The sequence below is a fragment of the Oncorhynchus keta genome, unplaced genomic scaffold (genome assembly GCF_023373465.1).
Source record: "Oncorhynchus keta strain PuntledgeMale-10-30-2019 unplaced genomic scaffold, Oket_V2 Un_contig_17037_pilon_pilon, whole genome shotgun sequence".
Taxonomy (NCBI): domain Eukaryota; kingdom Metazoa; phylum Chordata; class Actinopteri; order Salmoniformes; family Salmonidae; genus Oncorhynchus; species Oncorhynchus keta.
In genome coordinates, this window is record NW_026280248.1 from 14,570 (window position 1) to 39,881 (window position 25,312).

At 45.8% G+C, this 25,312-nt stretch overlaps 1 protein-coding gene across 10 annotated transcripts; it reads left to right on the forward strand.

Annotated features, from left to right (window-relative positions):
- The first annotated feature begins 1,939 nt into the window (after positions 1 to 1,939).
- On the forward strand, positions 1,940 to 24,920 carry LOC118378461 (high mobility group nucleosome-binding domain-containing protein 3-like). Of its 10 annotated transcripts, none has more exons than XM_052503295.1 (8): positions 1,940 to 2,091; positions 13,103 to 13,153; positions 13,184 to 13,213; positions 16,171 to 16,200; positions 18,529 to 18,582; positions 18,782 to 18,886; positions 20,691 to 20,790; positions 24,169 to 24,920. In XM_052503295.1, the coding sequence occupies exons 1-8, from the start codon at positions 2,077 to 2,079 to the stop codon at positions 24,174 to 24,176; spliced, it is 393 nt and encodes a 130-aa protein (XP_052359255.1). In that variant the 5' UTR covers positions 1,940 to 2,076; the 3' UTR covers positions 24,177 to 24,920. The 10 variants fall into 10 exon arrangements, with proteins under 10 accessions (XP_052359255.1, XP_052359257.1, XP_052359252.1 ...); XM_052503297.1 differs by having other exon boundaries at positions 18,785 to 18,886; XM_052503292.1 differs by having other exon boundaries at positions 13,103 to 13,213.
- Positions 24,921 to 25,312: the final 392 nt, after the last annotated feature.

Below are 25,312 nucleotides of genomic sequence, written 5' to 3' on the forward strand. Positions count from 1 at the left end.
TCCATTGTGATGCTTTTGTAGAACGTTGTGTGAGATCCAACCATTATGACGTCATAGTAGAGTAGAATGGTTGTGTGAACTGGGCTGAGTTCTGTTGTCACGTGTCATAGTAGCCTTAGTGCCTATAGTCTATAGCTACTCTGGAAATATCGTCAGGGATGTGGTGGTGGAATCATTCATTCATTCCAGAGTTTCCCTGGACTTCTAAGTTGTTGTGTGTAGAAATGTGTTGAGTAAGCCAATGCTGCTATTATGGATCCAATAGATGTATCAATTAATCTGTGTTTCAACTTGGCAGTCATATATATACTATAAATACATGGATATTGCATTGATAAATAGACAATAAAACATTAAAGTTAAAATACAAGTGAAAAACATGACAAAATGTACATTTGGGGATACTGAAAGAGTTGTGGTGATTAAGTGGCATAAGTAAGTTGTGTGTGAATGTTTATATTGTTCAGACCTTTGGCATGTTTCATGTAAAGTTATAACACACACCACTTAATTGAGTTGTACTGTGTCATACTGTGGAAGACGTGGCAATATTGACTGTTCAATATAGCTACTCTGTCAATGTTTGTCTTATTGATTTGTTATGTCTTTGGATAAAAGCGTCTGCTAAATGGCATATATTATATAACACAGCCCTTATTGATTGATAGTGTGTTTATAACACAGCCCTTATTGATTGTTAATGATTGATAGTGTGTTTCTAACACAGCCCTTATTGATTGTTAATGATTGATAGTGTGTTTCTAACACAGCCCTTATTGATTGTTAATGATTGATAGTGTGTTTATAACACAGCCCTTATTGATTGTTAATGATTGATAGTGTGTTTATAACACAGCCCTTATTGATTTGTTAATGATTGATAGTGTGTTTATAACACAGCCCTTATTGATTGTTAATGATTGATAGTGTGTTTATAACACAGCCCTTATTGATTGTTAATGATTGATAGTGTGTTTATAACACAGCCCTTATTGATTTGTTTGATTAGTGATCGATAGTGTTTGTACACAGCCCTTTAGTGTGACTGCTATAGTCTCAGTGTTTTCTTCCCTTTGGCCTGGTCCCTGCCAGCTGGTAAGAACTTGGACTCGGCCCAGAGGACAGTCAGACCCGACCCGAATGGACCTAATAATTCCTTTTTAAAATGGAAACCCGGACTCGGAAGGACCCTGACAAAAACCAGATCCGAACCCGAATGGACCCGAAGACAACTCAACCTAGACCCGACCCGTACCCTATTAGGTCAGGTCCAGACCCTGATTAGACCCGAGTGACAAAAAAAAATAGAGATCAGCCAAGTTGCTCTTCTGGTCAACAAATAGAAGTCCTAGTCAACATATAAGGACCTATAAGTCAATAAATTCATCTTATTAGCTTAAAATAAATCTTATATAGTCTATGCAGAGCCATGGTCGGGTCCATTTAGGTCCACTCGGGTCTATCGGCTGTAGATTGATAGACCAGATGACAATCAAACAGAACCCAACCCGGACCTGAGGGACAAATTACAATTTCAGACCCGAAAGCAAATCGTGCCCAGGTCAGGCCTCAGGTATATTGGGTCCAGCCAGACCCGTGAAGACCTCTACTTCCCGCCTAGACTTCCCAGAACCACTTAGAGCCCCATCATCTTTCTATTGGCCTCTCTACTTTTCTCTTCTCTTCTCTTCCCTTCTCTACTCTTCTCGCTTTCTTTCAACCTACACATCTGGCCATCACCCACGAGCGGCCATGATTTGCTTACAAAGAGTGCGTAGCCAATCAGACAAGCCATGGGATCCCCTATTCTTACGCTTCAACCAATGTGCGCAGCGGTGATATTTGCATACAGGGGCTTGACCAATCCCTTGTCACTACAGGAGCTGGTTTTGCGGGTTCTGGCCTATGGGTGGGCGGGATGCAGAGATAAAGGTCTGCATATGATTACCATGTGATTATAGAAGGTGTTTAGTATTGATCCGGTATCTGGTGGAAGGTTACTTCTAAACTCGAGCTGTGGACCTGCAGGGTGGACTATCTGATCCTTTCTGACGGAAATAGTATCTCTGTAACATCATGCCTAAAAGGAAGGTGAGTCGCTCTGTTTATTTTAGTTTTATTAAAACGGTGTATCTGTGAGAGACAGGATAAGCGGCGCGTCTCTCCTAGCAGGTGAGCTGATGCGAAAGTTTCCAAACCCGAGCACCGCCTGTTAGAACGGTTCAACTGGGACCTTTTCGGTCTGATGGGAGTGTAGAGTGGATGCGCGGGACATGGCAGCGTTCCTCCATGTTATTCGGTGTGTTTTCAGTCGAAGCCCCTGCTCTCTCTCTCTCGCTGTTCATGGCCGGTGTGTACTCCCTGTTCACACATACCGGACTGTCTGTAACCACGCAGTGCACAGCTCGCGCTCCGGAATACCGACCGGTAGGGATGCGTGCCGTACCACCGCCGCTGGCGGTTTGAAGTGGCCGCTTTATCCCCGTAGTGACTGCTTGGAGATTATTGTGCCTTTAGTGCATTTTAACGTGTTAGACCTCCTGTCTACCGGTAGGGATTTAAATCTGTCGACGGAAGAAGGATTTCAGATGTTTTTTCCCTCTAGAAGGACAGCCTCTTCCTCTCTCTCTCTCACTGTGGCGACCTGTCATTTTGTTTCCCTACCTGTTTACCTAAAAAATATCAATTTGCAAACAATGTAAAAAAAAAAAATGTAATCCTTGAGTTGCTAAAGATGCATAGTAGGTCTCTTGGGTAAGGCTGTTAAATGCAGGCGTTTCAGCCCGGCTCGGTGCTGACTGTGGTGGAGAGGCAGGCAGCGAGAACATAGGCGTTGGTCATTCTCTCTACTTATGTGGTGATTGGCTCAGTGTTCCGTCACTCATGGGGACGCTGTCACCGCAGAATCTCCAGGGAAAGCAAGGCACTTCAAGCCCATTTGGGTGCTGCCATACATTTACATTATAAGTGCCTGTCCATGAAGGCTCAAGATCATTGGCCACAGATACAATTACGACAAAAATCAGGTTATTTCTGCCGTAGCTTTGATTAGGACTGATCATGTCAACAGCATACTTTAAAAATATTGGCTAACATGCTAGCCAGACAAGCAGTCATCATCATGAATCACGTTGACAATCTACTGGCAAATCCTTTTCAATCCTTGTCATATTCAGAGAAATTATAGATATCGGTACCGGTGCTCATCGGCCATTGGACATTACACAGCAAGTCGGAAATCACAAATTCAACAATGAGTGGTTTGGAAGGATTCAGTGGCTAACTGCGATGCAAAGCAATCACTATTTTGCTTCCTCAACCCACTATTTGGGTATATTTAATATAATAATATAACTAAACCTCCAATCTGTTTGAAACTATAATAAAGAACAGACAGCAAAAACACATGTTGATGAATTATAATTATAATATACAGACCACCAATTCCAATTGGCTATACTTAAACTCTTTAACATCTTCCCCAACAAATTTGACCCCAATAACTACTGTGGGAGAATCATTAACACCAAACTCGTACATTTCCTCAGTGAAAACAATGTACTTGTCAAATGGTCTTTTACCAAATGACCATAAGTCAGACCACGTATTCACCCTGCAGACCCTAATTGACAAACAAACAAACCAAAAACAAAGGCAAAGTCTTCTCATGCTTTGTTGATTTAAAAAAAAAATCGCTTGACTCAATTTGGCACAAGGGTTATGGGCTATACAAACTGATGGAAAGTGGATATAGGTGGGAAAACATACAACATTATAACATCCATGTTCACAAACAGGTGTGCGGTTAAAATGGCCAAAAAACACACACTTCTTCCCACAGGGCTGTGGGGTGAGACAGGGGTGCAATTTAAGCCCCACCCTCTTCAACATATATATCAATGAATTGGCACGGGCACCAGAACAGTCTGCAGCACCTGGCCTCACCCTGCTAGAATCTGAAGTCAAATGTCTACTGTTTGCTGATGATCTGGTGCTTCTGTCCCCAACCAAGGAGGGCCTACAGCAGCACCTAAATCTTCTGCACAGATTCTGACAGACCTGGGCCCTGACAGACCTGGGCCCTGACAGTCAATCTCAGTAAGACAAAAATAACAGTGTTTCAAAAAAGGTCCAGTTGCCAGGACCACGAATACAAATTCAATCTAGACGCCGTTGCCCAAGAGCACACAAAAACGATACATACCTCGACATAAACATCAGCGCCATAGGTGACTTCCACAAAGCTTTGAACGAACTGAGAGACGAGGCAAGAAGGGCCTTCTATGCCATCAAAAGGAACATAACGTGCTTCTACACATGCATTGCTTGCTGTTTGGGGTTTTATGCTGGGTTTCTGTACAGAGCTTTGTGGCATCAGCTGATGTAAGAAGGGCTTTGTAAATACATTTGATAATATTTGACATCCCAATTAGTATCTGGCTAAAAATACTTTAATCAGTTATAGAACCCATTGCCCTTCATGGTTGTGAGGTCTGGGGTCCAACCAAGACTTCACAAAATGGGACAAACACCAAATTGAGACTCTGCATGCAGAATTCTGCAAAAACATCTGTGTACAACGTAGAACACCAAATAATGCATGCAGAGCAGAATTAGGCCGATACCCTCTAATTATCAACATCCAGAAAAGAGACGTTAAATTCTACAACCACCTAAAAGGGAGCAATTCACAAACCTTCCATAACAAAGCCATCACCTACAGAGAGATGAACCTGGAGAAGAGTCCCCTTGTAACGGTTCTCTTGTGGTGAAGGAGAGTCGGACCAAACTGCAGCGTGTAGATTGCGATCCATGTTTAATAAACAACGTAAACATGAATAAACACAAACACTACAAAACAATAAACGAAACGAAAACAGCCTATACTTGTGTCAACTAACACAGGAACTAAGGACAATCACCCACGACAAACTCAAAGAATATGGCTGCCTAAATATGGTTCCCAATCAGAGACAACGATAAACACCTGCCTCTGATAGAGAACCACTCCAGACAGCCATAGACTCTCCTAGAACACCCCACTAAGCTACAATCCCAATACATACACACCACATACAAAAACCCATGCCACACCCTGGCCTGACCCAATACATGAAGATAAACACAAAATACTTCGACCAGGGCGTGACACCCCTAAGCAAGCTGGTCCTGGGGCTCTGATCACAAACACCAACAGACCCCACAGAGCCAAAGACAGCAACACAATTAGACCCAACCAAATCAGGAGAAAACAAAAAGATAATTACTTGACAAAATTGAAAGACTTAACAAAAAAACAGAGCAAACTAGAATGCTATTTGGCCCTAAACAGAGAGTACACAATGGCAGAATACCTGACCACTGTGACTGACCCTAAACAGAGAGTGGCAGAATACCTGACCACTGTGACTGACCCTAAACAGAGAGTACACAGTGGCAGAATACCTGACCACTGTGACTGACCCTAAACAGAGAGGACACAGTGGCAGAATACCTGACCACTGTGACTGACCCTAAACAGAGAGTACACAGTGGCAGAATACCTGACCACTGTGACTGACCCTAAACAGAGAGGACACAGTGGCAGAATACCTGACCACTGTGACTGACCCTAAACAGAGAGTACACAGTGGCAGAATACCTGACCACTGTGACTGACCCTAAACAGAGAGTGGCAGAATACCTGACCACTGTGACTGACCCTAAACAGAGAGTGGCAGAATACCTGACCACTGTGACTGACCCTAAACAGAGAGGACACAGTGGCAGAATACATGACCACTGTGACTGACCCTAAACAGAGAGTGGCAGAATACCTGACCACTGTGACTGACCCTAAACAGAGAGTGGCAGAATACCTGACCACTGTGACTGACCCTAAACAGAGGACACAGTGGCAGAATACCTGACCACTGTGACTGACCCTAAACAGAGAGTGCACAGTGGCAGAATACCTGACCACTGTGACTGACCCTAAACAGAGAGTGCACAGTGGCAGAATACCTGACCACTGTGACTGACCCTAAACAGAGAGGACACAGTGGCAGAATACCTGACCACTGTGACTGACCCTAAACAGAGAGTGCACAGTGGCAGAATACCTGACCACTGTGACTGACCCTAAACAGAGAGTACACAGTGGCAGAATACCTGACCACTGTGACTGACCCTAAACAGAGAGTACATAGTGGCAGAATACCTGACCACTGTGACTGACCCTAAACAGAGAGTACACAGTGGCAGAATACCTGACCACTGTGACTGACCCTAAACAGAGAGTGGCAGAATACCTGACCACTGTGACTGACCCTAAACAGAGAGTACACAGTGGCAGAATACCTGACCACTGTGACTGACCCTAAACAGAGAGTACACAGTGGCAGAATACCTGACCACTGTGACTGACCCTAAACAGAGAGTACACAGTGGCAGAATACCTGACCACTGTGACTGACCCTAAACAGAGAGGACACAGTGGCAGAATACCTGACCACTGTGACTGACCCTAAACAGAGAGTACACAGTGGCAGAATACCTGACCACTGTGACTGGCCCTAAACAGAGAGTACACAGTGGCAGAATACCTGACCACTGTGACTGACCCTAAACAGAGAGTACACAGTGGCAGAATACCTGACCACTGTGACTGACCCTAAACAGAGAGTGGCAGAATACCTGACCACTGTGACTGACCCTAAACAGAGAGTACACAGTGGCAGAATACCTGACCACTGTGACTGACCCTAAACAGAGAGTACACAGTGGCAGAATACCTGACCACTGTGACTGATCCTAAACAGAGAGTGGCAGAATACCTGACCACTGTGACTGACCCTAAACAGAGACTACACAGTGGCAGAATTCCTGACCACTGTGACTGACTCAGTGAGCATAGCCTTGCTATTGAGAAAGGCCGCCGTAGGCAGACATGGCTCTCAAGAGAAGACAGGCTATGTGCTCACTGCCCACAAAATGAGGTGGAAACTGAGCTGCACTTCCTAACCTCCTGCCCAACGTATGGCCATATTAGAGAGACATATTTCCCTCAGATTACACAGATCCACAAAGAATTTGACATTTTGATAAAGTCCCATATCTACTGGGTGAAATACCATAGTGTTGCATCACAGCAGCAAGATGTGTGACCTGTTGCCACAAGAAAAGGGCAACCAGTGAAGAACAAACACCATTGTAAATACAACCCATATTTATGTTTATTTATTTTCCCTTTTGTACTTTAAATATTTGCATATAATATGACATTTGTAATGTCTTTATTCTTTTGGAACTTTTGTGAGTGTAATGTTTACTGTTAATTTTATATTGTTAATTTCACTATTGTTTATTATCTACTTCACTTGCTTGCTTTGGCAATGTAAACATATAAAGCCCATATATTGAAATTAAATTGAGAGGGAGGGGACGTATGAAGAGAGAGAGAGTGAGGGGATGTATCAAGAGAGAGAGAGTGAGGCAGAGAGAGAGAGAGTGAGGCAGAGAGAGAGAGTGAGGCAGAGAGAGAGAGTGAGGCAGAGAGAGAGAGTGAGGGGGGGCATGGGGAGTGAGGCAGAGAGAGAGAGTGAGGGGGGCATGGAGAGTGAGGCAGAGAGAGAGAGTGAGGGGGGCATGGAGAGTGAGGCAGAGAGAGAGTGAGGGGGCATGGAGAGTGAGGCAGAGAGAGAGAGAGTGAGGGGGCATGGAGAGTGAGGCAGAGAGAGAGTGAGGGGGCTTGGAGAGTGAGGCAGAGAGAGATAGGGGGCATGGAGAGAGGGGGATAGAGAGTGAGGCAGAGAGAGATAGGGGGCATGGAGAGAGGGGGAATAGAGAGTGAGGCAGAGAGAGAGGGGGAATGGAGAGTGAGGCAGAGAGAGAGGGGGCATGGAGAGTGAGGCAGAGAGAGAGGGGGCATGGAGAGTGAGGCAGAGAGAGATAGGGGGCATGGAGAGTGAGGCAGAGAGAGATAGGGGGCATGGAGAGTGAGGCAGAGAGAGATAGGGGGCATGGAGAGAGGGGGGATAGAGAGTGAGGCAGAGAGAGATAGGGGGCATGGAGAGTGAGGCAGAGAGAGCGGGAGGGGGGACATAGTGAAAGAGGTTGCTGCTATGTAAATGATGCATTGTCCTCTGGCTAAACCATCAGGGTGTTTGCATAGCCTGTTTTTAGAGGAAGACCCTAGATACATAGGTGTTTAGCTAGCCTGTATACCTACCTACCTGTGAGCCTGTCAACCTGCCTACCTGTCTACCTGCCTACCTTTGAGCCTGTCTACCTGCCTACCCGTGATCCTGTCTACCTGCCTGCCTGTCTATCTGCCTACCTTTGAGCCCGTCTATCTGTCTACCTGTCTACCCGCCTACCTGTCTACCCGCCTACCTGTCTACCCGCCTACCTGTCTACCCGTCTACCCGCCTACCTGCCTACCCGCCGATCTGTCTACCTGTGAGCCTGTCAACCTGCCTACTCGTCTACCTGCCTACCTGCCTACCCGCCGATCTGTCTACCTGTGAGCCTGTCAACCTGCCTACTCGTCTACCTGCCTACCCGTCTTGCATCTACCTGCCTACCCGCCGATCTGTCTACCTGTGAGCCTGTCAACCTGCCTACTCGTCTACCTACCCGCCTACCTGTCTACCCGCCTACCTGTCTACCCGCCTACCTGTCTACCCGTCTACCCGCCTACCTGCCTACCCGCCGATCTGTCTACCTGTGAGCCTGTCAACCTGCCTACTCGTCAACCTGCCTACTCGTCTACCTGCCTACTCGTCTACCTGCCTACCCGTCTTGCATCAGTTACTTGATGTGGAATAGAGTTCCATGTAGTCATGGCTCTGTGTAGCAATGTGTGCCTCCCATAGTCTGTTCTGGACTCGGTGACTGTGAAGAGACCTCCAGTGGCACTGTCCCTGAGGCTGAGAGATAGTATCTGCTGATAGTCATGATCTCTAGTCCACTCATCTCCTCTCCAGTCATAATTACTATTAGTCATGAAACTTTAGATAAAACTTTAATAAATATATTCACGTCACCAAATCAAAATTAATTATTATTATTATTATTATTAAATTAAAACACACGGTTTTACCATGAAGATCTACAGTTGCTTAAAACAGCACCTTTTTGGATAGCACCATGGTGTAGCCGGAGGACAGCTGGCTTCCGTCCTCCTCTGGGTATATTGACTTCAATACAAAACCTAAGAGGCTCATGGTTTTCACCCCCTTCCATAGACTTACACAGTAATTATGACAACGTCCGGAGAACGTCCTCAGAGCTCTTGCATCGTTAACTGACATGTTATCCACTCAAAGGATCAGAGAATGGCTCGAGTACTGAAAGGATAAGCTACAGCTACCTAGCACTGCAGTGCATAACATGAGGTGAGTAGTTAACTCAGAGACAGAAAGACAATAGTTGAAAGGTTTTGAACAAATGAATTTCTTCCACAATGAAATAGAAGCGAGAGGGTGAGATAGACCTTCATTGCAAAACTGTATTTTATTTAATTATTTGGTGATGTGAATATATTTAGTATAGTTTTATCAAAAAAGGTGACTTTTTAATGACTACTATAATGAAATTCACTGAGGAGGATGGGCCTCCTCTGCACACGGACCTGCTACACACACATTCTGCCTCCCATAGTTAAGTATGTTATAAATGAAGAGGAGGATGCTATGCTATGCTACTCATGCTATGAGTGAGGTCAGAGAAACAGAGTTGAATCTTTCCTCCAGACAAAGGCTGCTCTGTTCTATCACTAGCTAACTTTATTACCATAAACATGATCAAACCGACCGAAATCAAACCTTGTTTGAAATCAAGATTGACTCAGAGAGAGAAGGACAATAGGTAACCAGTTTAACAACTTAACTTCGTCCAAAATGAAGGAGAAGCAGAGAGGAAGAGGGAGAGCTATCATAGAATATATATTTTGACTTTCACTTTCTCTTTACTCGGCTGGTGTCAAATGCAGCTAGCTAGTTTAACCTACGCGGCAGGTTAGAGCGTTGGGCCAGTATCCCAAAGGTTGCTGGATTGAATCCCTGAGCTGACAAGGTAAAAATCTGTTGTTCTTCCCGTGAACAAGGCAGTTAAACCACTGTTCCCACCATTGAAAATAAAGGTTAAATTTAATTTTAAAAAACCAGCTCAGAGACGGATGCTATGTTAGCTAGCTGGCTATGGCGGGTTCACTAACGCGTTAGTTCTAGTAGCTATGTTGACTATGACATGACAACAATGTGGCTGTGTGCGATTAGCAGTCATGATATGAAGGTTTGGAAAGTTTTTTTCCCCCGGTCACAGACAGCTGATGTGTTGTGCACTGAAGTCCACAAGCAAAGGGGAAAGGTGAGAGGATGAGAACAGTAGATAGATGCGAGAAGGAATTATATATACACAACGGGCTGTTAGTATGTGTCTGAATGACAGTGATCATGCTGTTTGTATGTGTCTGCTATGACAGTGATCATGCTGTTTGTATGTGTCTGAATGACAGTGATCATGCTGTTTGTATGTGTCTGCAATGACAGTGATCATGCTGTTTGTATGTGTCTGCTATGACAGTGATCATGCTGTTTGTATGTGTCTGAATGACAGTGATCATGCTGTTTGTATGTGGCTGAATGACAGTGATCATGCTGTTTGTATGTGGCTGCTATGACAGTGATCATGCTGTTTGTATGTGGCTGAATGACAGTGGTCATGCTGTTAGTATGTGTCTGCTATGACAGTGATCATGCTGTTTGTATGTGTCTGAATGACAGTGGTCATGCTGTTAGTATGTGTCTGCTATGACAGTGGTCATGCTGTTAGTATGTGTCTGAATGACAGTGATCATGCTGTTAGTATGTGTCTGCTATGACAGTGATCATGCTGTTTGTATGTGTCTGAATGACAGTGGTCATGCTGTTAGTATGTGTCTGCTATGACAGTGGTCATGCTGTTAGTATGTGTCTGAATGACAGTGATCATGCTGTTTGTATGTGTCTGCTATGACAGTGGTCATGCTGTTAGTATGTGTCTGAATGACAGTGATCATGCTGTTTGTATGTGTCTGCTATGACAGTGGTCATGCTGTTTGTATGTGTCTGAATGACAGTGGTCATGCTGTTTGTATGTGTCTGCTATGACAGTGGTCATGCTGTTTGTATGTGTCTGAATGACAGTGGTCATGCTGTTTGTATGTGTCTGCTATGACAGTGGTCATGCTGTTTGTGTGTGTCTGAATGACAGTGGTCATGCTGTTTGTATGTGTCTGAATGACAGTGGTCATGCTGTTTGTATGTGTCTGAATGACAGTGATCATGCTGTTTGTATGTGTCTGCTATGACAGTGATCATGCTGTTTGTATGTGTCTGAATGACAGTGATCATGCTGTTTGTATGTGTCTGAATGACAGTGATCATGCTGTTTGTATGTGTCTGAATGACAGTGATCATGCTGTTTGTATGTGTCTGCTATGACAGTGATCATGCTGTTTGTATGTGTCTGCTATGACAGTGATCATGCTGTTTGTATGTGGCTGCTATGACAGTGATCATGCTGTTTGTGTGTGTCTGCTATGACAGTGATCATGCTGTTTGTGTGTGGATGCTATGATAGTGGTCATGCTGTTTGTATGTGTCTGCTATGACAGTGGTCATGCTGTTTGTATGTGGATGCTATGACAGTGGTCATGCTGTTTGTATGATGGCTGCTATGACAGTGGTCATGCTGTTTGTGTGTGTCTGCTATGACAGTGATCATGCTGTTTGTGTGTGGCTGCTATGACAGTGAACTGTGTTTGCGTGTGATCAGGAGTGTATTCATATACCCATCCCTAGTACACTACCCCTAGTACACTACCCTGAGACACTACCCCTCCGCATGAGTCCTAGTACACTACCCCTAGCACACTACCCCTAGTACACTACCTCTCCTCACTTCCCCTAGTACACTACCCCTCCTCACGACCCCTAGAACACTATCCCTCGTCACGACCCCTAGAACACTATCCCTCGTCACGACCCCTAGAACACTATCCCTCCTCACTACACCTAGTACACTACCCCTCCTCACGACCCCTAGAACACTATCCCTCGTCACGACCCCTAGAACACTATCCCTCGTCACGACCCCTAGAACACTATCCCTCGTCACGACCCCTAGAACACTACCCCTCGTCACGACCCCTAGAACACTACCCCTCCTCACGACCCCTAGAACACTACCCCTCCTCACGACCCCTAGAACACTACCCCTCCTCACGACCCCTAGAACACTACCCCTCCTCACGACCCCTAGAACACTACCCCTCCTCACGACCCCTAGAACACTACCCCTCCTCACGACCCCTAGAATACTACCCCTCCTCACTACACCTAGAACACTACCCCTCCTCACGACCCCTAGTACACGGCCCCTCCTCACTACACCTAGTACACGGCCCCTCCTCACTACACGGCCCCTTCACAGTGCTCTCTCTCCCTCCCTCCCTCCGCTGAGACTAATGCCGTGTTCAAAGCAACTGGAAACTCGGAAATCTCAGACTTCGGTGTGTTCAAGAACTGGGAACTCAGAAAATAAACGAGATCCGACGAGAAAAAATAGTTTTCAACGGTCACCTACCTCGGAAACTCTGACGTGATGATTTTCCCTCGTTCAGTTCCCAGTTTTCTTGAAAGCACCATGCCATCACATGCATTTGTCCCGTACCATCAGTCCAGGAAAATAAAAAATAAAATGATTTGCTCCATTTATGCTCAGCTGTGCCTCGCAAGTGCTACACCAACTGATCTATTTTGTTATCAAAACTTGAGTGTTGAAATATAACATGTTCTGAGAATAATGATATTGGCAGACCAGTTATATAGCCCATATGAGGTAACAATGTATTAGGTCGACGGCACAAACACAATTTCTACACAACTGTTTATATTAGCTTCATGTTTTAAAATAAAATCCGATTTAATAGATCTCGGTTTGCTTTTTGACTGTGAAAGTGATCTTGATTGGTTGGTGACCACTGGCTCACCGTACAACGTGACAGACATCTCAGGCCGTTCATTAGCCGTGGATACCGGGTGTGTTGTGTATTCAGTCCTCTCTCTGTTTCTTCTAGTCTGCCGAAGGGGCTGGTGCCAAGGACGCCTCTAAAGTCACTAAGCAGGAGGTCACTAAGCAGGAGGTCGCTAAGCAGGAGGTCGCTAAGCAGGAGGTCGCTAAGCAAGAGGTAGGAGCTCTGTGTGTGTGTGTGTGCAGTGTGTGCAGTGTGTGTGTGTGTGTGTGTGTGCAGTGTACAGTGTGTGTGTGTTTTACACAACCGCAAACACGCTCATTATGTATGTATCGGATTCACCACACAAACACATACAGCAAACGCTTATACACCCTGATACATGAAGAGGATCTTTATACGAACACACTATCCACACTACCCCTAGTACACTACCCCTAGTACACTATCCACACTACCCCTAGTACACTACCCCTAGTACACTATCCACACTACCCCTAGTACACTACCCCTAGTACACTATCCACACTACCCCTAGTACACTACCCCTAGTACACTACCCCTAGTACACTATCCACACTACCCCTAGTACACTACCCCTAGTACACTATCCACACTACCCCTAGTACACTACCCCTAGTACACTATCCACACTACCCCTAGTACACTACCCCTAGTACACTATCCACACTACCCCTAGTACACTACCCCTAGTACACTATCCACACTACCCCTAGTACACTACCCCTAGTACACTACCCCTAGTACACTACCCCTAGTACACTACCCCTAGTACACTACCCCTAGTACACTACCCCTAGTACACTATCCCTAGTACACTACCCCTAGTACACTACCCCTAGTACACTACCCCTAGTACACTACCCCTAGTACACTACCCCTAGTACACTATCCACACTACCCCTAGTACACTATCCCTAGTACACTACCCCTAGTACACTACCCCTAGTACACTATCCACACTACCCCTAGTACACTATCCACACTACCCCTAGTACACTACCCCTAGTACACTACCCCTAGTACACTATCCACACTACCCCTAGTACACTATCCCTAGTACACTACCCCTAGTACACTACCCCTAGTACACTACCCCTAGTACACTACCCCTAGTACACTACCCCTAGTACACTATCCACACTACCCCTAGTACACTATCCACACTACCCCTAGTACACTACCCCTAGTACACTACCCCAGTACACTACCCCTAGTACACTACCCCAGTACACTACCCCAGTACACTACCCCTAGTACACTACCCCTAGTACACTACCCCAGTACACTACCCCAGTACACTACCCCTAGTACACTACCCCTAGTACACTACCCCTAGTACACTACCCCTAGTACACTACCCCTAGTACACTACCCCTAGTACACTACCCCTAGTACACTACCCCTAGTACACTACCCCTAGTACACTACCCCTAGTACACTCCCTCCACACTACCCCTAGTATACTATCCCTAGTATACTGTCCCTAGTACACTACCCCTAGTACACTACCCCTAGTACACTACCCCTCCTCACTACCCCTAGTACACTACCCCTAGTTCACTACCCCTCCACACTACCCCTATTACACTACCCCTCCTCACTACCCCTAGTACACTACCCCTAGTTCACTACCCCTCCACACTACGCTTAGTACACTACCCCTAGTACCCTATCCCTAGTACACTACCCCTAGTACACTACCCTTAGTACACTACCCCTAGTACACTACCCCTAGTACACTACCACTAGTACACTACGCTTAGTACACTACCCCTAGACACGACCCTAGTACCCTATCCCTAGTCCCCTACCCTTAGTACACTACCCCTAGTACACTACCCCTCCACACTACCCCTAGTACACTACCCCTAGTACACTACACCCAGTATACTACCCCTAGTACATTACCCCTCCTCACTACCCTTAGTACACTACCCCTAGTACACTACCCCTCCACACTACCCCTAGTACCTACCCATAATATACCTACCCCTAGTACACTACCCCTAGTACACTACCCCGAGTACACTACCCCGAGTACACTACCCCTCCGCATGACTCCTAGTACACTACCCCTAGCACACTACCCCTAGTACACTACTCCTAGTACACTACCCCTAGCACACTACCCCTAGTACACTACCCCTAGTACACTACCCCTCCGCATGACTCCTAGTACACTACCCCTAGTACACTACTCCTAGTACACTACTCCTAGCACACTACCCCTAGCACACTACCCTAGTACACTACCCCTCCTCACTACCCCTAGTACACTACCCCTAGAATACTACCCCTCCTTACTACCCCTAGTACACTACCCCTAGTACACTACCCCTCCTCACTACACATTGTACACTACCCCTAGTATACTACCCCTAGTACACTACCCCTCCTCACTAGCCCTAGTACACTACCCCTAGTACACTACCCCTCCTCACTAGCCCTAGTACACTACCCCTAGTATACTACCCCTAGTACACTATCCCTCCTCACTAGCCCTAGTACACTACCCCTAGTACACTACCCCTCCTCACTACCCCTAGTACACTACCCCTAGTACACTACCCCTAGTACACTAACAGACCCTCAATACACAACTGATATGCCCTCTGTCCCCTCTCCTCCTCTCCCCCTCTCTCTTGCTGTCTCTCCCCCTCTCTCTTGCTGTCTCCCCTCCCTCTCTCTCTTGCTGTCTGTCTCTCCCTCTCTCTCTTGCTGTCTGTCTCTCCCTCTCTCTCTTGCTGTCTGTCTCTCCCTCTCTCTCTTGCTGTCTGTCTCTCCCTCTCTCTCTTGCTGTCTCTCTCTCCCTCTCCCTCTTGCTGTCTCTCTCTCCCTCTCCCCCTTGCTGTCTCTCTCTCTCTTGCTGTCTCTCTCTCCCCCTCTCTCTTGCTGTCTCTCTCCCCCTCTCTCTTGCTGTCTCTCTCCCCCTCTCCCCCTTGCTGTCTCTCTCTCTCCCCCTCTCTCTTGCTGTCTCTCTCCCCCTCTCCACCTTGCTGTCTCTCTCTCTCCCCCTTGCTGTCTCTCTCTCTCCCCCTCTCTCTCTCCCCCTCTCTCTTGCCGTCTCTCTCTCCCCCTTGCTGTCTCTCTCTCTCCCCCTCTCTCTTGCTGTCTCTCTCTCTCCCCCCTCTCTCTCTCTCTTTCTGTAGCCCACCAGACGGTCAGAGAGGTTGTCATCGGTAAGTTTAATCATCCCCTCTTCCCTCCTCTCTCTCTCTCGTCGTTGCTCCACCAGAAGCAGTCTGTGGGTCATAGTTTCTCACTGTCACCAGATATAAAGGAGTGTTCTATTCAGACTGGGTTATAAAGGAGTGTTCTATTCAGACGGGGTTATAAAGGAGTGTTCTATTCAGACAGTGTTCTATTCAGACTGGGTTACAAAGGAGAGTTCTATTCAGACAGTGTTCTATTCAGACGGGGTTATAAAGGAGTGTTCTATTCAGACGGGGTTATAAAGGAGTGTTCTATTCAGACTGGGTTATAAAGGAGTGTTCTATTCAGACAGTGTTCTATTCAGACTGGGTTATAAAGGAGAGTTCTATTCAGACTGGGTTATAAAGGAGTGTTCTATTCAGACTGGGTTATAAAGGAGTGTTCTATTCAGACAGTGTTCTATTCAGACGGGGTTATAAAGGAGTGTTCTATTCAGACTGGGTTATAAAGGAGTGTTCTATTCAGACTGGGTTATAAAGGAGTGTTCTATTCAGACAGTGTTCTATTCAGACTGGGTTACAAAGGAGAGTTCTATTCAGACTGGGTTATAAAGGAGTGTTCTATTCAGACTGGGTTATAAAGGAGTGTTCTATTCAAGGTTTGAACAGCAAGCTGTCTTCATCAGGGTATCGTAACAGCAAGCTGTCTTCATCGGGGTATCGCGACAGCAAGCTGTCTTCATCAGGGTATCGCGACAGCAAGCTGTCTTCATCAGGGTATCGCGACAGCAAGCTGTCTTCATCAGGGTATCGCGACAGCAAGCTGTCTTCATCAGGGTATCATGACAGAATTCAGTGTTGTAAAGGTGGTGGGGGGGAAAAGGTCCCTGCAGGTTGCTTCTGGTCCTGCGCTTGTTTTCTCTCTCTCGTCCTCATTTCCTTTACCAGACTTGACATCTATCTGTTCTGTTCATCCTCGGTCTGTCGTGATTTCACTGTCTTCAAGCATGGCGCACATGGGCCGGATCTCAAACTGCACCATATTCCCTTTGTAGTGCACTATTTTTGACCCCATAAAGAATAGGGTGTCATTTGGGATATATGGTCTTGGTAACTTCAGCTTGTTGTGAACGTTAGCCCTTCATCATTAACATGTTTATATAACTCATTATCACAGCCATGTTTATATAACTCATTATCACAGCCATGTTTATATAACTCATTATCACAGCCATGTTAATATAACTCATTATCACAGCCATGTTAATATAACTCATTATCACAGCCATGTTAATATCACAGCCATGTTAATATAACTCATTATCACAGCCATGTTAATATAACTCATTATCACAGCCATGTTAATATAACACATTATCACAGCCATGTTTATATAACACATTATCACAGCCATGTTTATATGATGCATTATCACAGCCATGTTTATATGATGCATTATTACAGCCATGTTTATATAACTCATTATCACAGCCATGTTTATATAACTCATTATCACAGCCATGTTTATATGACGCATTATCACAGCCATGTTTATATGATGCATTATCACAGCCATGTTTATATGATGCATTATCACAGCCATGTTTATATGATGCATTATCACAGCCATGTTTATATAACACATTATCACAGCCATGTTAATATAACACATTATTACAGCCATATTAATATAACACATTATCACAGCCATGTTTATATGATGCATTATCACAGCCATGTTTATATAACTCATTATCACAGCCATGTTAATATAACACATTATCACAGCCATGTTTATATAACACATTATCACAGCCATGTTAATACATGACCTTATCTCAATATTACTGTTATAGCTGATTATGTGATCAGGTTATTAACCAACAGGTTCTCACGGCTCTATTTTAGTCATTTTAATAACCAAAAGGATCCAGTGATAGTCTTCCCTGTTTACATAATGATGACGTGGTAACTATGATTACGCTGTCTGTACGTACCTTCAGCTGAGGTGTTGCCGTCTCATAGTGGGTATTGTATGGCCTCCCCTATAGCCCACAATGCACTATTGTTCAGGTGATACACATATTCCTATGCTAAGCTATTTCTATGGTGTTTTCCCATTGTCTTTGCTAAGCTATGTTTATAGAAATGCTCCATTCACTCAGCTAAGCTAATTCCATTGAAATGTCCAATTCACTCAGCTGAGCTAATTCTATAGAAATGCCCCATTCTAAACTAAGATAATTGTATGGTGTTTCCCACTTTTTGTGCTAGGCTAAGCTAATTCTATAGCGTTTCCCCACTCTTTAACTAGGCTAATGCTAAAGCTAATGGCTCTCTCTCTCTGACCTACAGAAACCAGCTCCTCCCAAACCGGTTGAGGTCAAGCCGAAGAAGGCTATCGCCAAGGTAATGCAATCGAGCACACACACACTGTCCAGGTGTTAAAGTGCGTATTCATAAATGCATGTTGTGTTTGTTTTAAAGTCTCAAAGTTTCTGTCCGTTTGAATGTTCTCAGAGCTGTTTTTAATTGGTTGTCTCTGTCCTCTGTTGGGATTGGTATTCTCTGTTTCTATGCTGTGTTCTGATTGGCTCTGTCTGCCTAGAAGCCGGTGGACAAGGTGGACGACAAGGCCATGAAGGGAAAGAAAGGAGGAGCTAAATTGAAGAGGGAAGATGGCCCCTCCCATAACCGACAGACTCTTACAGAGGTACGCTAGGCCACACCTCCATCAGAGGATGTAGAGGTACGCTAGGCCACACCTCCATCGGAGGATGTAGAGGAGGTACGCTAGGCCACACCTCCATCAAAGGATGTAGAGGAGACACGCTAGGCCACACCTCCATCAGAGAATGTAGAGGAGGTACGCTAGGCCACACCTCCAAAGGATGTAGAGGAGATACGCTAGGCCACACCTCCAAAGGATGTAGAGGAGATACGCTAGGCCACACCTCCAAAGGATGTAGAGGAGATACGCTAGGCCACACCTCCATCAGAGAATGTAGAGGAGGTACGCTAGGCCACACCTCCATCAGAGAATGTAGAGGTACGCTAGGCCACACCTCCATCAGAGAATGTAGAGGTACGCTAGGCCACACCTCCATCAGAGAATGTAGAGGTACGCTAGGCCACACCTCCATCGGAGGATGTAGAGGAGGTACGCTAGGCCACACCTCCATCAGAGGATGTAGAGGTACGCTAGGCCACACCTCCATCGGAGGATGTAGAGGAGGTACGCTAGGCCACACCTCCATCAGAGAATGTAGAGGTACGCTAGGCCACACCTCCATCGGAGGATGTAGAGGAGGTACGCTAGGCCACACCTCCATCAGAGGATGTCAGAGGAGAGGAGATACGCTAGGCCACACCTCCATCAGAGAATGTAGAGGAGGTACGCTAGGCCACACCTCCATCAGAGGATGTAGAGGAGATACGCTAGGCCACACCTCCATCAGAGGATGTAGAGGAGATACGCTAGGTCACACCTCCATCAGAGAATGTAGAGCTACGCTAGGCCACACCTCCATCAGAGAATGTAGAGGAGGTACGCTAGGCCACACCTCCATCGGAGGATGTAGAGGAGATACGCTAGGCCACACCTCCATCAGAGGATGTAGAAGAGATACGCTAGGCCACACCTCCATCAAAGGATGTAGAGGAGATACGCTAGGCCACACCTCCATCAGAGGATGTAGAGGAGGTACGCTAGGCCACACCTCCATCAGAGGATGTAGAGGAGATACGCTAGGCCACACCTCCATCAGAGGATGTAGAGGAGATACGCTAGGCCACACCTCCATCAGAGGATGTAGAGGAGATACGCTAGGCCACACCTCCATCAGAGAATGTAGAGATATGCTAGGCCACACCTCCATCAGAGGATGTAGAGGAGATACGCTAGGCCACACCTCCATCAGAGAATGTAGAGATACGCTAGGCCACACCTCCATCGGAGGATGTAGAGGAGATATACGCTAGGCCACACCTCCATCAAAGAATGTAGAGGAGATACGCTAGGCCACACCTCCATCGGAGGATGTAGAGGAGATACGCTAGGCCACACCTCCATCAAAGAATGTAGAGGAGATACGCTAGGCCACACCTCCATCAAAGAATGTAGAGGAGATACGCTAGGCCACACCTCCATCGGAGAATGTAGAGGTACGCTAGGCCACACCTCCATCGGAGGATGTAGAGGAGGTACGCTAGGCCACACCTCCATCAGAGGATGTAGAGGTACGCTAGGCCACACCTCCATCAGAGAATGTAGAGATACGCTAGGCCACACCTCCATCAAAGAATGTAGAGGAGATACGCTAGGCCACACCTCCATCGGAGGAGGGGGGCTGGTTGTGGGATTATAATCATCTAACATGTCTTCCTTCAATGTTCTCCCTGTCTCAATATCTGTCTCTCTCACACACACACACACACACACACACACACACACACACACACACACACACACACACACACACACACACACACACACACACACACACACACACACACAGATCTGTGTGTCTCGCTCCAGTGTCAGTGTGACCTACTACAGAAGTCTTGCTCCCTACTCCATGTCTGTCAGAGGACCGAGTGAGACAGTCCGAGTCAACGGTATGACAGACAGACCGACAGAGTGCTGTGGATTTGAACCAGAGTTGTTAGGGGGTCTCCCAAATGGCACACTATTCCCTCCGTAGAGCATTATTTTAGACCTAGACCTAGCCATAGACCTAGCCATAGACCTAGACCTAGCCATAGACCTAGCCATAGACCTAGCCATAGACCTAGCCATAGCCATAGACCTAGCCATAGCCATAGACCTAGCCATAGCCATAGACCTAGCCATAGACCTAGCCATAGACCTAGCCATAGACCTAGACCTAGACCTAGACCTAGCCATAGACCTAGACATAGACCTAGCCATAGACATAGACCTAGCCATAGACATAGACCTAGCCATAGACCTAGACCTAGCCATAGACCTAGCCCTAGACCTAGCCCTAGACCTAGCCATAGACCTAGCCATAGCCATAGACCTAGCCATAGACCTAGCCATAGACCTAGCCATAGACCTAGCCCTAGACCTAGCCATAGACCTAGACCTAGCCATAGACCTAGCCATAGACCTAGACCTAGCCATAGACCTAGCCATAGACCTAGACCTAGCCATAGACCTAGCCATAGACCTAGCCATAGCCATAGACCTAGCCATAGACCTAGCCATAGACCTAGCCATAGACCTAGACCTAGCCATAGACCTAGCCATAGACCTAGCCATAGACCTAGACCTAGCCATAGACCTAGCCATAGACCTAGCCATAGACCTAGCCATAGCCATAGACCTAGCCATAGACCTAGACCTAGCCATAGACCTAGCCATAGACCTAGCCATAGACCTAGCCATAGACCTAGACCTAGCCCTAGACCTAGCCATAGACCTAGACCTAGCCATAGACCTAGCCATAGACCTAGACCTAGCCATAGACCTAGCCATAGACCTAGCCATAGACCTAGACCTAGCCATAGACCTAGCCCTAGACCTAGCCATAGCCATAGACCTAGCCATAGACCTAGCCATAGACCTAGCCATAGACATAGACCTAGCCATAGACCTAGCCATAGACCTAGCCATAGACCTAGCCATAGACCTAGACCTAGCCATAGACCTAGCCATAGACCTAGCCATAGACCTAGACCTAGCCATAGACCTAGCCATAGACATAGGGAACAGAGTCCGATTTGGGATGCGGACTGAGTGTGTGATTTAACCACTGAGTGTGTGGGCACTAACATTGTGTGTCCTTGTTTTTACTACACAGTAATTGTATGAAATGTGTGTGTGCTCACTCTTCAGTATGTACAGTCTGTTAACACATCAGGATCACTAGTGATACTACTAACTCTTTTCCTCGGCCATGGAACTAGGTTGTCACTAGCTAAATGAATAATAATAATAATAATAATATATATTATCACTGTGTAATGTGATGTATTACAAGGGTCATAGTAGTACGACAGTCCCTCTTCACCTCTTACTGCTCTAATTACATTGGTAACCAGTTTATAATGGCAACAAAGCACCTCCGGGGGTGTGGTACGTTGGCCAATATACCACACCCCCCCAGGCCTTATTTCTTAATTGTGTAATTGAATTGTCAACCTAAAATATTGTCATATAATTATGAATACAGGGGATACAGGTTTTATATACATTTTCTGTATAAAATAAAATACTAAAATATTTAAGTGTAATGTCCTGATAATAATAATAATATAATAATAATAATATATGCCATTTAGCTGACGCTTTTATCCAAAGCGACTTACAGTCATGTGTGCATACATTCTACGTATGGGTGGTCCCGGGAATCGAACCCACTACCCTGGCGTTACAAGCGCCATGCTCTACCAACTGAGCCAGTGTTTGGATGATATATTGACGCTGGTGTTGCTGGGCCCGAGAAGTCGAACCATGCCAGTACATCTTCCAAACGCAGTCTTCGTGGGCATTATCCCTTTTATACAATGGGTTACCAACATATTCAAATAATGATCGACATATTTGAATGAAATAGTTATTTTGATGAATTTCTTCATAACATTTCATCCTGCCACCAGATATCGTCCCGACACAAATCTAGGGTTGTTACCCAAGCCGGATGGTTATTCGTTCTCTATCGGTTCGGTTGCCAGAGACGCGACCCAGTCGTCCAGTATCTATGGACTCGACCCAGTCGTTCAGTATCTATGGACTCGACCCAGTCGTTCAGTATCTATGGACTCGACCCAGTCGTTCAGTATCTATGGACTCGACCCAGTCGTTCAGTATCTATGGACTCGACCCAGTCGTTCAGTATCTATGGACTCGACCCAGTCGTTCAGTATCTATGGACTCGACCCAGTCGTTCAGTATCTATGGACGCGACCCAGTCGTTCAGTATCTATGGACTCGACCCAGTCGTTCAGTATCTATGGACTCGACCCAGTCGTTCAGTATCTATGGACTCGACCCAGTCGTTCAGTATCTATGGACTCGACCCAGTCGTTCGTTCTAAATGTTCCATTGTCATACTGGCTGGCAACGTTCTTATCCTTTGCTTGCTAGCTAGTCAACTACAGCTAATTTACAGTCAAAAAGTCCAAAAGTGCAGCCAGAATAACAGCAAAGTAGCGGCATCTGTTTAAGGTGTTTTCTAGTGACATTTATTTGGATACATCTAAAACAATGAGCTACTGAGGTGTGATTTCGCCTGGCATAGAACATGTGCTCTCTCTCGGAGGAGCTAGCCAGCAACACAGCTACAGTCACTCAATCACTTTAAACTGAAGCTGGAAATACTGCAAACTAGCTGCACTTCGCATTTCTTTTGTATATATCCATAAAAATAATGCCAGCTGATTCATGATTTGGACTGGCTGAGAAACGCTGCCTGCCTGTCTGTCTCGTACCGACTTGTATATTACTATGGGACAGCTGGTGATCCAATTTGAATATTGAAACAATGTTGCAAATGTCAGAGAGACAGACGGAAAGGTTTATACAAATGTTGAAAACTATATGTTGGTCGAAAAAGAAATGTGAGACAATGTCTAGATGCTTTTTATAGTGGAGATCAAGTTTATAAATTGCCTGGCTGGGCTGAGGAGGCAGTGTATTGCAGCAGTCAGATGGAACAGAGTAAATAAGCATTTTAAAGTAATAGATTTAACCGGTGGTAACTTGTGGAGTAGACACCGCCTGGAATGTGATTTTAACCAATCAGCATACAGGATTAGAAGCTAGCTTAGAAGCTAGAAGCTAGCTAACAAACATACAGTGTAGATACATTCTTCAAATTCGTTATTTTACACTATCTTATCACAGCACTGGCAAACCATGGTTGACCAACTCCCTGACCAGCATGGCTGACCTTTCATCCCATCATAGGAAGGTTCATGTCCATTCTAGTGTTCTGATTCCTAATTCTAAGTGTTTGTGTCTGTCTGCAGGAGACTGAGGCTGTGGGGGCGGGGTCTGACGAGGAGAAGGAATGAGGAAATTGGGGGTGTGTCTTTCTCTGACTTCTCCCAAACCGGTACCATGGAAACAAAGAAAGGATCTTTTTTTACGAGGATTTTGTAAAATGCTGAATTTTTTGGGTCCTGTGATATTAGCGAAGATAAACCAACACCCCATGTCCACACTCCTCCTTGCAGTTCTATCACTCGCTCTATTTTCCAATCCTTTCCTCTCTCTCTTCCATTTTGTTGTTTTACTCCTCACCCTCTTTCTCCTCTTCCTTTTCTTGAAAGACAGAATGAAGTGACATGTTTTTAAAAAATGGCTGCAACTATTCTTCCTCTGGCAGTGGGAGGAGCCTCACAGGGTCACCATTATAATGTATCTCACGTCCTTTCTAAATAATGACGTCATATCCTCTCTACTAAGATAGCTCTTTTTGATGACATCACTGTAAATTAATTTGATCTCCCGGCTATGACATCAGAGACCCAGCGGTCAAACTAGGCTCCTATGACATCACAGGTGACCTTTGACCCTGAACTGAGGTGTTGCCATGGAGAATATTTGCGGCTTTTTAAGCAGATGTAGAAAAGTTTGAGAATTGTCACTCCTGTGTTTGAAACTGGCAGAGCAGTGGCATAGCAATAACAAGTGGTGTTTCAGTTCTAGAACGCTGTGGATTCAAGAACCTCTCTGCCTGGGGGAAAACATTATTTTGAAATAAAAGCTGAAAGTTGAAGTCTTGTGAGTAGTGTGTGTTTTGTCTCTCTGCCCAGGACATCACTGGGGCCAAGCTTCCTGCCATCCAGGACCTCTATACCAGGCGGTGTCAGAGGGTAGTGTATACAGCCCAGTACATCACTGGGGCCAAGCTTCCTGCCATCCAGGACCTCTATACAAGGCGGTGTCAAAGGCCCAAATAAATTGTCAAAGACTCCAGCCACCCAAGTTATAGACTGTTCTCTCTGCTACCGCACGGGAAGCGGTACCGGAACACCAAGTCCAGGACCAAAAGGCTCCTTAACAGCTTCTACCCCAATAAGACTGCTGAACAATTAATAAAATGGCCACCGGACTATTTAAAATTCACCCCCAACCCCCTACAGTACAACATTACCTGATTCTACAATA